At 36.7% G+C, this 14,728-nt stretch overlaps 2 protein-coding genes across 2 annotated transcripts in view; one reads left to right on the top strand and one right to left on the bottom strand.

Moving 5' to 3' along the window:
* AK5 (adenylate kinase 5) overlaps window positions 1-14,728 on the top strand; it is a 76,274-nt gene that overhangs the window by 27,732 nt on the left and 33,814 nt on the right. The window contains exon 7 of the mRNA XM_015870253.3: window positions 8,899-8,989. Within this exon, the coding sequence (XP_015725739.2) occupies window positions 8,899-8,989 (91 nt within the window). The remainder of the gene's footprint in view (window positions 1-8,898; window positions 8,990-14,728) is intronic.
* The window catches only part of PIGK (phosphatidylinositol glycan anchor biosynthesis class K), a 136,065-nt gene that overhangs the window by 101,935 nt on the left and 19,402 nt on the right, over window positions 1-14,728 (bottom strand). The window lies entirely within an intron of this gene.

Below are 14,728 nucleotides of genomic sequence, written 5' to 3'. Positions count from 1 at the left end.
AAACATCTGACACATCCCACAGCACACCCCTCACCCATGAAGAGACAAGTGAACTTCTGTTAGAAATATTGCTGCTACATGAGGTTAATTGCACAAACATACCCTTCTAGTCGATTTTTTTTTTTTCATCATTTGGAAAAAAAGTTGTTTACTGTCTAGATTGAATGCAGTGTTATGTTTTACAATGAGAATTTGTATTTAACTGAGCAAGCTTATGAAGCAATGATAATTAGACAAGTCACGGGCAGAACAAATAAAAACAGAGGGCCTTCTCCGTCATCTCTGGTGGTGTTTGAGTCAGGGACAAACATTCCGAACGTGATGTTCAGATATGTACAGCTATCAGAACCTGTTTTTCTTAACTTATTTACCAGATAACAGTTTCATAGCAGGATTAAAGCAAACAAACAAACAAACAAAAAAACAAACAACAACCAAAGAGCATGAAATTAACTGATGGCCTGATTTCAGAACTTCCATATTGTTCTTATGAAAAACAGGTGATAAAAACTCATCGGACTGATATTCACATTATCTCCCACAGGTATCCACTGATGAGGTGCTGCAGCACTCTTCAAAGTTACTAACTGAAAGGCTTTTAATGCATAGCTATATGCATTAAAAAAAAAATAAATAAATCACAATGTAAACAAGGAATTTTGATTCAACTACTGCCCATTAGTGTAGCTGCTGGGATCTTGAGCAGTTGCTAATGCTCTGTTTTAAGAAAGGAGTGGCCAGATTGCCTGGCATTTGCAGTGTCATTGCTTCTGGCTTGGGCATGCACCGCTTTTCACAGCACACATGTGAGACCAGTTAATTGTTTAAAAATCTGCTATGGAGAAGTGGGAGCTTCAATCCTACTAACTGATAATTGAGGTAAAATAAACGTGGGCTAAAAATCAGAGAGCCAAGATTTCACAGGCACATGTACTGTTGTTCCCAGTCATTTACCTCAGCTTCTACATGTTTAGCCTGCTTCTGCATTGTTAAGGTGGTTTACTTTATACAGTTATCAGTGATTTTTTGAAGGCAATATAATAATCCTAGAGATTATTTTATGCCTCCTTTTGCTTGAGGATTTGTTATTGGCTTTCCCAGTCAAATGAATATAAAATACACAAAACTGCATCAAGTTATAAGGGCAGGGATCATTACTGTTATCTCACCCAGGAATTTATGGCTGGATTTTGAAACCCTCCATCTGATGTTTTGTTTTAGCTTTTTCTCACCAGTGTCAGTGGGAGCTCTGTCACTAATACTGCTCTGAGCAAATATAGTCACCAGGTGTCCAAAAAGAACGTCTACAGATTAGCATTGAAATATGTCATGTAGGCTTCACAATGCGTATGCAGTAACACAGAGGTACAGACAAGGAAGAAATATTTGGTTCACGTTACCTAAATCTTGGCAATATAAGATACAGGTAATTTAGAATTTGTCTCATACATTCTATAAGTCCTTTATCTCAGAAGCATGCAGAAATACCCATTTGCACTTTGAGTTGCTTTCACAGTGCTTCCATAAGCTTGTACTGAAGTTTTCAATTGTTATTGCTCTCAATTCTAAATATAAACATGCATTAATTCATAGTTATAATTGTATAGCTGTTTGTCAAGTACTTAGAAGCACAAAATACAATCAAATATAGGGTTTCTCCCAAAGCCTAACCTGCATCCAAGTCTGTCCTGTTTTTCAGGGTCCGTAAGCATGCCAGAGCTTATGCCATTTCTGGATAACATGAACTATTTATTAATTTAATAATTATTTTAATAATAAAGGAAAAAAATAAATCAAAAGCAAAGGCTAATTTAAAAATGTTCTAAATTGCCATTATTTCTAGCCAGCATTTGAACTGAAGTCAGTACTACAGCAGTGGTGAAGGCTGGAGGGAAGAGATGCCTTTCATGAACTCTGAGCTGACATGCAATAGAAACAGACTCTTTGATTACACTTCTGATTCTGCAGTTTGCTGCCCATGTTTTTTCTGAGTCACAGGAGAAATGAATATCATTGCACAGCTGTAGGACTGAGATTATTCAACTTAAACATTTTTAAAGAAACAGTCAGGAAAGAAAAGCCCTTAGAAAATACAAAGCTAGAAGCTTCACAGATAGTCCTTCATCTGCCATTTCACAACATGACAGTGACATCAACAGCAATATAAGAAGCTCCATGATGTAGTGTCATCCAACAAATACAGCAATGCTAAAATAACTGTATTGAGAGTGAATACTACCCAGAAGCTGTTGTAATACAGAGAAGACCCAAAGCTTATAAAATAACTAATGTTTAGAAAGAGTAAAGCAGTAGGTTCTTCTTTAGCATATCAAAAGTTATAATTTTCTGTATAAAATGAAGAAAAAGAGTAGTGATGTATAAATACACAATACAGGTTACTTGGCTTGTTTTCTCTGCAGTAAGCTATATCTCAGTCTATTAACCTGTGATTTTATATCTCAAGTGCTAGAGTTTCTGTATTATGTATTTCTGTATTCTATAATTCAATTAGCTCAAATGACCACCCCCAAAAAGTCAAGAAATCAGTAAGATTCAAATAAACCCTGCATAATTTTTCATCTTTCTCTGTTGGCTTACACTGTAGCCACATTAAATGCTTTTCTTGCCAGTATCCCTACTCCTTCTCAGACTTCATTTTCCTACCCGAAGCAAGCTGCTCTAGTTTTCTGATTTGTGTTTTCAGTTTCCCTGATCAAAGCAGTGGCCATTCTGCCTGCTACCTTGTTGACAAGGCATCCCTCAGACATTTGTCATCTTGTCTTGCTCATTTCAAAATTCATTATATATATATGTAATATATGTGTATATATATATATATATAATATATATATTATGTAGTGTTTCCCTATAGTTGCTTCATTTCATAGCCTCAGAGTAGAAATATTGTCATAAGCTTTTGAAAAGTTAAATAAATCATGTCATTCGAGTCCACTTTGTCCACTTTTCTAGTTATGGTATTTAAAAAATTGCTTTCAACCTACATAATCATGTGGGATTTTGTTCTGCATTCATTTTCAAAAAATGCACAAGACTGTCATTCCAGGATGACTAAAGCAATAGTTTCTGTCTTTATCTCCTTAGCTTGCCAGCTTTCATTTATAAATCAAATAGTCTCCTTAGTGCTCTGAAACAACACGCTCCAATAATTTAGACAACTAAACAGAACTTTCTGGTACAGAAATTAAAATAGCAGTAGGCTCGCTTATTGCTGCAGGAAACAAGTTCATGTCCTTCCTGAGGCAGCACAATTGGAAGCTGGCTTTACAAGCCAGTCCTAAACTCAAACTGACATTTGCTCAACATTACCCTAAATTTGGTACAAGTCATGCTCCTACAGACAAACAATAACACTTGATCAAAATGCAGTGCTCCCCACCTCAAGAAGAACAGGGAAAGGCTTTTGTTATCAATAATTCCAGTGATTTTTATGAAGTTGATTGGTATAGAGATCACTACTGGAAATGCTGCTTATCCTAGATCAGAATTTATTTACATACACAGGAAATATTTGGCTGAGAAGTAGCTTTTTCTTTTTTCTTCCAAGGAAAAGTTAGTAATGTTCAAATGTTCTAGTTCTTGCAATCTGAAATTCCACTTGGAATCATAGAATCACAGAATGGCTTGGAACTCCTCAAAGTTCCAACCCCATTGCCCCAAACAGTGTTGCCAACTGCTGAATCAGATACTAACTAGATCAGGCTGCCCCATACAGACAACATGGCCTTGAACAACTTCCGATCAAACCATCTATACTTCCCAGTGTTTTGGACACCTACAATCATCAAAATATTTCACCAAATAAATACATTCCATGCTTGTCCTTGGATCCAAGTCAATTTCATATACTTTAATATGCAGTTGAGATTAAGGAGGACTTCTCATGTTAGCTTTCATTTGGTAGCATTCCTCCTTAGAAAGATGTGACAATGTGTGGGCAAAAAATCATATTTTAATATTCGTTTTGAGCTTATTTAATGCAAAAAGACCAGTCTGCAATATTTTAGTAGTTTCATTCAGAAACTCTGCTACAAAAGCCAACAGAATAAATACTGTTGATCTTGAAAGGGAAACATTTGAGGCATTTCGCAGCAATATCAATGCTTTTCACTAAACCAAAGTACAAAGTATCACAGGAAGAAGATACTATTTGCAGGCAGGAATGTATTTTATTTCTCTGATTTTTTTTAAAATTTGTTTTCATTGCCTTATGTGAGTTCCATTTGTTGAATATATGACTTTTTCTACGAAATCAAGTGTTTGTAATAAGAGCTGTTTCACTGAGCTGGGGGCTGTGGGAATAGTAACATTTAAGAATTTATCTAATGCAGCACGGGAGGTATTTGGAGAAGAGTCAAGTGATTCTAGATCTTCCTGTAATGTCACTGAGATGTATATAGCAAACTGCCAACAACAGCTGTTGTTGACTGGGCTTCACACTACTTGTTTGTACAGCTCTGGCCTTTTTCTAGGTTTCAAAATACTGCATTTTACACAAATACTTCAGAATTTGCAGTATCACTGTGAAATCCAGTACTATAAGAGGTTAGAAAAAAAAAAAATACTGAAGATTGAGAAATAAGTTATTAATGCTACAGGAATTTGGACAGCATCTGACCACACTTGAGTCTTTAATCCAGTTTGTCCCTTCCTTTAGGGTTAGGTGCAGTACAATAAAAATACAATTTCTTCTAGACCCAGTAGAGGTGAAACTAAGGTGATCTCACCCTCAGGCTGAATGTTTTCCTGAGTTCTATAGAGACAGAGTAACAAATATATCATGGAGCATCTCCTAACTCAGTTTTCCATTCAAGCTCTTCAGTAGTGATCTGTCTTTGTGCTGGACAACACTACTCAGTCTTTTTGAACACTATTTGCCTCTACAAAGGCAGTTTCCTTGAAATTAATTAAGTAGTGAAAATTACTACAGTAGCGCACGATGCAAAAATAAATTCAGAAATAAAGCAGCAATAGCTTTGATTTTCACGTAACAATCACAAGCAATCATGTTTCATACCCTTACTGGTGAAAAAATTATAAATAAATAATAAGCCACAGCTCTTAAATATCTTCTCAGACATAAAGGCTTTGCCTTTTATTGTTATTAACAGTACGTATATACCAAGCCCACTCTGTGACACTCTGCCTTCATCAACTTCCCGATCAAACATATAATAGCTTTATCCCCCAGCTCATTTATTTTCAACCTCCCATGCCACCAAATTATTTATTTCTCCCTTCTCTCCTGATAAAGTCTAGCTGTCCATCAGTTTACCCATTTTTCACTCTACAAGGACCATAATTGCATGGTGTCATTCCCATTAGCTCTTGCCTCCCAACTGTATTCATTTTTAACAGCTGAAAACTGATACAAGTCACAGTGGTGCTCAACATAATCACAGCAAAAAGACAGGATTTCTCCTTTTTTTTTTTTTTTTCTCTCTATCAAAAACTATTGCTCAGAATAAACCTGTAAAGACAGCATATTACTAATGCTAATTGTTCATTGTTTCCTCAAATAAGACATGCCATTTACTTGGCATCCTGCTGTTCCATATTACACACACATGGATCCTGGCTTCACATCATTTTACTGTGAAAGCAATTAAAACTGCCAGAACATTCCACACTTTTTGTGTGCCATGGCACTATATTCTCTTAACTTGGAATGTTGAAAGTTCACTTTAAGAACAATTAAGCTAAAGGCTGCCTTTTGTAATAATTGCAGTGTTTATGTAGAGCCAGATCACACAACAGTCAAGTCATCATTCTCATTGCCCATCTAGAAGCCCCTTCAGTTCAGCAGCTGGGGATCCCAGCCCAGCATGTGGCATCCAAAAGCTATCACTTCTGAACCAAACACCAAGATGTAATGTCATCTCTGGGCTTATATGCCTGTGCATACACTTATGTAATTATACTCTATGACTAACCAGCACAACTTGAGTCCTGTTTTCTTAATTGTTCACTAAAAATTTCCCTTCAGAGTTTGGTTTAATCAAGAAAACATCCACTCTCCCACTAATACTATGTTTGTAGACGAGGATATGCCTTAAAAGAGCAACTCAAAGTATCTGTTTGGTTTTTTTTCCCCTCTCTGACCACATTCAGTGGCTTAGCACCCTATACTCACTCAGGCTTTTGAAGACAGGTGATGAATAGCTCCCTACTGAGGCAAGATCAAGAGTTTAAAAGAGTACATGCGAATGCTATCTTGCTTGCAGCAGCTAGGTCTAATAATCAGATCACCAGTACCTTGAAATGTTTAATATTTTCAACTATTTCTTCAAGTGGCATATTACATGATTCAAGAGAAAAAAATTGAGCATGTATGAATTGCATTTTTGTTGGAATGGTTGCCTGCCAATCAAATAAATCATAGATCGTTCAACTCCTGAAATTCTTTTTGAGGTGGATGGGAATTTTGCCATAGAGCAATTAGCCTGCTGTTATTATTTTAATTGGAACATGGCTTATTTTCTTCTCACCGACATCTGTCATGTTCTAAAATAGAATAGATTTTCATCTACTGTCGCAAATGTTATTTAACTACCTTGATTTGGTTTATGTTTTCCTGATTTCTAACTTTATTTCAAAGTGCACAAACATTGCCTGCAGCTTGTTTTCTTCTACTACAATATGAAGGCCTGTTATGATCTTCCTTTTTTTGAGGGGGGGAGAGGGAGGGCTGTTATTTTAAATAAACCAGCTGTGAAGACCAGTAGTGTCACTTAAGATGAATCAGTCCATGAGGGCCAGTGACATATTGAATGGCTTCACCTTCACACAGCAGTAGTACCAGGGCTTTGCCCCTAGTAACCTGTGAGGAGATGGCTGTGAACTTTCTTCTTGAGCTCAACACTATTTATCCTTGACTACTGCAACTCATAATGTTGGACAACTCAGACAATTTTCCTTGGAGGCTCCTTCGGATGGCCAGGATTTAGAAACACTACTCATTTAGTCTGTATATGCTGCTCTCACAAACTGCTTTCCCTAGACCAGTTATTTAAAACATAGATGAAAATGTAAAATCAGATCCTACAAAATAAAGGTATTTCTATGTTAAGATTGTTAGCTTTGTTATAAAAGGAATGGGAAGAAGAGATAATACAACAGTACTGAAATGATGGAGACTGGTAGAAAAAGCCTCATATACTGTCCTTAATCACAGGGAGATACATCTTGGAAGCAAGACCACTCTGTAGAAGTGATGTAGGGATTGCTGCTCTGCTGTTCCTACTTGCGTGTGTGTGTGTGTTAGTATGGACAAATACTTCTCTAGGTTCTTACCAAGTACAGCCACCAAACATGCTTTGGAAATTTTTCAGACAAATCCTGTTGGCTCAGAGTTTTGGCCAGGTCTCCCCTGTCCTCTGAGCTCCTCCCTCTTTGCCTGCCTCAGCAAAACTGATAGGTACAAAAACCTCATTAATGCCTTATTAAGGGGGAAACTGTAGAGCGAGACCAGACTTCAAACTTCACTGACTTCATAGAGAAGAAAGAAGAGTCACCTATAAAGATCCCAGTAGATAAAGAGCTGTGTTTTGAAGCAGGTAGGGTTTTGTTTTCAGTAAGGAAATCAACCTATTGATTTAGACATGTTGCATTAAAAATAGTTTTGCTGCTGCTTGTTCTTTGTGAATAGTGTTGTTTGAATACCCTTTATGTTTTACTGAGAACTCCAATAATTATCAAAGGATTTCTTTTTAAAATGTTTAGCATTTCAATGAAGTACAGAACTCACACAGTTACCTATTTTCTTTCAAAAACATTTTTTCTGTGAATGCTTCCTTGCCTTCCTGTGGCTCAGGGTATTATAATTCTTATTTTGCAAGCAGAAAAATGAGCCTATGTGCAAGCTTCAAATAATTGGTTTTCTTTAGGTCACAATATAAAATTTCAGTACAAAGCTCAAATTTTAACAGCGCTGGAGCACAGCTGGTGTTCTTTGAGTGGCAAAGTTGCCGTTTCATGTTCTAGGAACCTTCAGAACATATTGAGAATGATTTTTTTTTTTTTTTCATGGTAAACTGAATTACTCAAAGGAATGCTACTAATGAGAAAGTAAGTCAGTCATCTCTCCAAGTGTGATGTGACCAGCACAGTAAGGATCAAACACAACCTGATTACTGGGTTTTGTGCCTATACATATCAACAAATATTATATGACTTATCTTCCTTAGCATATTTAATGAAGTGCATGCTTTTTATTTTTAACTGAGAAGTTACAGAAAAGCATACACCCTTGCTTCCTTAGAGAAAGCCAGTATAAAAGAATTGACAGAGATAATACTTTCCTCGTGAAGGAGGAAATTCCTAAGATGCTCTTTCTGCATTGACAATAAATTACCCAACAGTGGCCAAAAAATTCACTTAAGACCTCTTCTTCCACAAGCCTCAGCTCTGACAGAAACGAAGATGAAATCTAGTAGGAAAATACAAGCAAGTTTAAAAAAATACTTTGTGCTTCAATTAACAATAAACAAAATGGCAAAACTCCTCCTCAAAATTAGAGATATATGTCTGCCCAGACAGGCAGACAATCATGCTTCATCACAGGATGAATTTTCTGAGTGGTCCTCAGGGTCACAGCCACAAAATCAATCAGAAAAGTTTGGTTGCTCCAGTAACAGAAGGTTGTGCGATTCCCTTCCATAGTCGTGTAACTGTCCTCAATTTCAAGAAATAAGAAAAATTTAAAAGCAAGAGTAATAAAAAGTACTTAGTTATTCTTCCAGTAAAGCTCAGCAAACAATGATCAAAATAAATGAATCTTGTTAAATATTCCTTATGAATTAATAAATCTTGAGATTACACACTGATGATCAGCCAAGTAGGAAGTAGTGTCTGATTGTCATCTTTTCTTTTCCTTAATAGTTTGATGCAGACAGAGATGAAGAAGAAGTGTTCTCTGATATAAGTTCAGCAGTTGACAATAAGCTATTTGCTAACAAAGAGGCTGCAGCAGGTGAGTTAATACAAGACTAAAGAACCACATTTTTTCTACTGCACTTGACAGTGGTGGGACACTTTTTTCATATTCTTCAAGTATGAGTATACACTACAGCAAAAGTCTTTACCCAATTCAAATATCTCCACAATTGAGGGCAGATCTCTTTACACTTGATAAATTCATACAACCCAGCTATCATCCTGCTTTTCTACAGGCTCACTTCAGTGGATTGTCTACAGTACCTTAAACAAATATATCATTAATAAAAATTGTATATATTGATTGATGCCAGATACAACTGTTTCAATTCCAGATGTTATCTCAGTGTAACCTGAAAGCCTAAGAGATTAACGATCTTACACCCTCCCTAAAAATTGGTACTAATTTGGAAACTGAATGCAAGCTTAAGGCTGCAAAGTTGTTTTTTTTGGGTTTTTTTTAAGGTTTATTGCTACTGTCACTTTTATTATTTGTGCTTACTGAGGCTTGAACATCTTCAAAGAAAAAGCCTGTGAGGTACAAAGAACTGGAAAAAAAACAAAACAAAAAAAAAAAACAAAAAACAGACAGAAAGAAACAGCAGCTGAAAATCAAAGCATTAAAAATCTGTGACATCTGTCAGAAATATTTTGTTGGAGGCTTACAGGAAAACTTCCTTGGTAACTTCACCACTTTTTTTCTACAGATAGCATGTTTGGCCTCCTTCCAAGTAAATTTTGAGTTATATAAGGAGGTGTCAGAAATGTTGTCTTGCAAAGGAGCACACACACACAAAAAAAGAAATTCTAGGCAAAATGCTTTTCTGTAAAATATACTTGCTTCATTATTAAAACAAGTATATGATTTTCTCTACTACATCCATCAATCTGATCTCTCCTCTGCTTAAGTGAAAACTCATCTGCCCTAAACTGATAGACAAGATGGCTTCAGTCATTTGTAATCATGAACAATCACGTGAGGTCTACCAAGGTGCTCTTTTTGACAAAGGAGAGATTACTTCTTATCTACTAACAGGACATATGTGAAGAGCAGTTGCTTCAGACAGAAAGATTAGCTCATATTTTGATGATGTGAAAATGGGTTCCAAGCTAGTCGACCTACAAAGCCCACCCAGAAGGCTGGCTTTGATAACGTTCAAAAAGAGATAAAGAGTAACTGTCGATGAAGAGTGAAAAAGGTTGAGAAAAGTGCATTACCTAACCTACAGGTTTCCAGTGGTAATTTGCAAGATAAGATATACAGGACACTAAAGGCCACTAGCTCTCTTTGTTAAAAGATACCTCTCATTCCCCTTTGTGCATATCCTTTTTCTTAGAGAGAAAAGGTTGACTACAAATCTAAAATGATATTCCCACTGTATGGTATTGTTAATTGACAGTTATTAATTGTTAATTGATAATTACCAGTGGATTTCCTAATAAAATGTGCTAAACACTCAATGACAGTAAGAGGAAAGATGTGACATAAGGTATTAGCACTGACTAACAAAATGGCAAAAGCAAAACTATTTCCACTGAACTGTGATTCTGGATGAGTTCTGGTCAGTTCCTTGAAAGTCTGATCTGCTTAAGTCCTCACCAAACCCAGACAGAAATCATGCCACAACAATTTAATTAGTTCTCAAGTTAAGCACCAACAACATTTAAAAAAGATTCAAAGTGTGATTTCTAGTAATCCCATGAGAACAGGTTTTTAATTTCTAAAGGACTTAATTTCACTTAATTCCACAGACTTAACCACTTCTTGTCTTTTAATCCATTTGATTCCTGCTGGTTAATGGAGACATAATATTTTAATATATCTGCATCAATTTAATTCACGTTCTGATAAGACCTAGTTGTAACCACATAAGCGTATGCACTGAAAGAAAACATTTGTTTTTATGGATTATAATACAATTTTTCTCTTTGTGGCCTCCTATGACATATTAAGACTGTTGCTAATAGCAACAAACTGACATGAAATTCAACACTGTAAGGTTGCATTAAAATTGGTATTAGAAGCATCTTACTGAGAGCCAAATGACACTGTAATCATTTTAATGCTGATCAGTCCTTGAGTAAATAGTGTTCTATCACACCAAAAATTTATCTTCTAATCATGTCTTTGCTCAAGTTCTTCCATATCACATATGTTAGCTAAGTTATAAGACAGAGCTTCATAGCACATCTCATAACATAAAAAGACATATTTCACAGGATGATCTTAATTTATGACAGCGTTAGACAGTGCAAATACTGCAGTCATTAAAACACGAGTATGGGCATAGTAGAGCCAGCAAACCATATTGAATACTATTGCTACTAGGACCTCCTATAAGTAACAGGATTGGAAATACATTAACTGATTTGCCAAAACACAAATGATCCAAGGGGCATAATTACTTCACATGATGGCACAAAGCTGGCTTGTAATGAGATGTTTAATCAACTGCTGTTAAATATAGACAGTTGAGTACAGTTGAGCTTCTTTGTAAAAATGAATTTAGTGAACTGTGAAAAAGCAATGCCTGATGTTTGTATTTGTGAAAACTTAAGGGTGAATATGCTTTTGGAGAAAGTGACATGCTTAGCTTCAGAGCACTGACTGATTTTCTGGGACCAGAGATATTTATGTCCACTATGGCTCTGGGTTCCGGGGTACATTTTCTTTTGGTAGGAGCCACACAGCAGCCCAAAATGAGCATATCTTCTCAGCTTAACATTACCAATCAGCCCATAACAACCATATCCTCTTAGCTTAACATTACCAATCCTGTACAGTTCTGCTTAGGTGTAATAAGCAATACCTGAAACAGAGCAACAATTTCAGAAGTACAGTTTCATGGTGAATGAAGCAACTGAGCAGTGCCCCAACACCCCTTCTAGGTGCAAAGGACCTATTCTCCTCACCTTTAGACCTGGCCTGTCAGCACACCTTGTACAACTGCAGACTCACTAATTCAACTGTTTTTCCACTGCTGTGTTTCTATGTCCTCTCGGGTCCCCAGCAAGAGAAACCTTTATGAATGATGCTTTCAGTATCAAATGCAAAACCTAGCAAAAAAAAAAGGGAGTGCATTTTTGCTAACGTGCTGTTTCTTTTTCAGTGGCCCCTTCTCCCTGGAGAGCTGATTATTCAGTTAACAGGGATTTAATAAAAACTTCCAACTGATTTATTTTTTAATTGTGTGGTACTGCACATAATAAAATCCTTTGTTTTTTTCCCTAAGGAAAACATGGAGCACATAATTAACAGGTTGGCCTTACATCCACTTTATTCATGCACTGAAATTGAGGAAGCATATTTCAAGTCACAAACCTGTCTTTTCAGATCAGACGCAAGTTATTGCTCTCTGGCAGTGGAGCTTTCATGCACTGTGTTTATTTTTAACTGTAGAGTTTCTTCTTTCAGAAGGCTGGTAGTTGCTCATCATTTGTGATCAGTTCATACAAGCACACAAAAGCTCTAAGTTAACCATAGCTGAGGTTATCAGATGTAACGGGACATCCATCCAAGAGGATGAGGACAGCTTGGACTAGAGTACTTTCCTTTTAGTGGTAAACAAGTGTTGGGGTTTTTTTTCATAGCCTTGTTCTCAGTCTACAAAGCTATCAATGGAAAAACAACTCACAAAGAAAGCACAATGAAACTTATTCTGATTGTTTTGTTGCACGACTGCAAGATCTGCAGCTTGCAGACTCATTTAAAGCAACAGGGTGTGTTCACTTACAAAGGCTTTAACAAAGCTTTTTCCTTTTCTTAAGCCAGCATTTTCTGTTTCTCCTTTGTTAGCCACTATATAAGATTTTGCTGAGTTTTAAACTCTTCCTAACATCCTCCTCTCAGCTTTAGTCTTGCTTTGTCTTTAGATTACAGTCTTCCAATTTGTTGCTACGAAGCTAACTGGTACAATTTTGCTGCCACTTGTTTGCACGGGTTTGTTAGTGAGCCTGCTTTCCTCCCATAGAAGCCTTGTTTTAGACTAAAGCTTGTTAACTCACCAAAATATAGTCCCATCCAATAAAAAACTGAGCTGGAATACAGCAAGCAATTCATGCTTACGCATACAGGAGTATCATAGCTATGTTCTCCCTCTGCTTTATCTTGGGATAAATCCTGGAAGTAGCCAATTGCTTCAATATGTTTCTGCTAGGTTTGCATTTTGACAGGTTGAGTGGGATGGAGCATTCTGCACTCTGGTCAGTGACAAATGGTTATGGTTTTTGCTAGATTTCATTAAATCAGGAAAGTAGAGATGTATTTTCAAGTTTCCTGACCTTCCTTGAATATTCTCTGGAAGAGTTATGCTTCCCCAAGGAAATCGGTGTCCTAGATCAAGAAAAAGGCCCTTAAGATGCTTGACTACATTAAAATTGTATAACCATTATGGCTGTTGTCACTTAAGATACATTATATATGAGTACTCATTTTCAGCCTGATCATTTAAGTTTAAGTTTCCAGCATCATATTTCATCTTAACTTTCCTAGCTAGGGACACATACTGCTCGTGGTAGCTATGTGACAGTTAATCAAATACTTACATAAGTGCTTTTAAAAGTGATTGATGAGTCCAGGTAAGCCAGTGCTAGTAGCAGTTCAGTCTTACTTAAATCATATTATCAACAATAACAATATTAATAGCAATGCGTCAGCTGTGTAAAATAAATCAAAAAATTAAGCTTCTCTTGGTAGCTGTAATTCTGTTTGATTGTATATACCTTTTACAGACAGGTATTTTCAAAAGACCATAAAGCGTATACACCAGAGAACACAATGCCTGTATAAATGCAGCAATCAATGAATGAAAAAGTACTACCACTTTCTGTTTTGTTTTTGGGTTTTCTATAACAATCTTTTGAAGTATATATGAACATTAGGAGGGGAAATAAATAACAACAAAGCACCAGCAGATGGTAGGTCTAAGACTTTCCTTGGTGTTTTTACTTAGTCTGAATGGTTGCATGAAAGATGAATTTGGCAGCAGTTTTAATATGGATTGCAAATCAAGATACTCTGGAATCATCATCTCTGTCAAGGAGTTACAGCTTTAGTCAGAATGACATCCAGTTTTTCTTTGCTGTTTTCTGTCCTAGTGATGCTTAGCTCACCATCTAATCATAGAATTATTTGAATTGGAAGGGACATTTAAAGGCCATCTAGTCCAGCTCACCAGCAATAAGCAGACATCTGTCAGGTTCTCAGAGCCAGGTCCAGCCTGACCTTGAGTGTCCATCTGGGCAACCTGTTCCAGTGCTTCCACTACCCTTACCGTATAAACATTTTTATCATATCCAATTTGAATCTTATCTCTTTTAGTCTGAAATCTTTTCCCCTTGTCCTACCACAACAAACCTTTCTTTCTTACAGACCACTTTTACATACTGAAAGGCTGCTATCAGGTCTCTGTGGACCCTTATTCAGGCAATCTACATACGCAGCACTAATCATATCTTATACACCCCTTGCTGTCTCCTACTGCTTCCTTTGGGAAGACAAGTGACTGGGCCTACCTGTGGCTGCTGACTTGTTACAATGCTTTGAACCCTGTATGTCCTCACAGTATTTTCTTGCATAGTTTTAATAATGCTAGGAAATACTCTCCTGCAGTCACATGCCTATTTTTTAGTGTGTCAGTACTTGTAGGACTAGGTTTAGGGCTGCACATCTGGTAAGTACAGGAGAATGTTTCCTTCCTCACTGCCCAGGAGTGAGATAATCTAAATGAGAAAGTGATGCCATAAAATGATGGTGATGTCCATGCTACATCCTTGC

This window comes from Coturnix japonica, chromosome 11 (assembly GCF_054131305.1).
Source record: "Coturnix japonica strain WE chromosome 11, WE-NBRP24, whole genome shotgun sequence".
In the NCBI taxonomy this organism is placed as follows: Eukaryota; Metazoa; Chordata; class Aves; order Galliformes; family Phasianidae; genus Coturnix; species Coturnix japonica.
The sequence above is the reverse complement of the archived record's forward strand: the minus strand, read 5'-3'. Positions and strand labels throughout refer to the sequence as shown.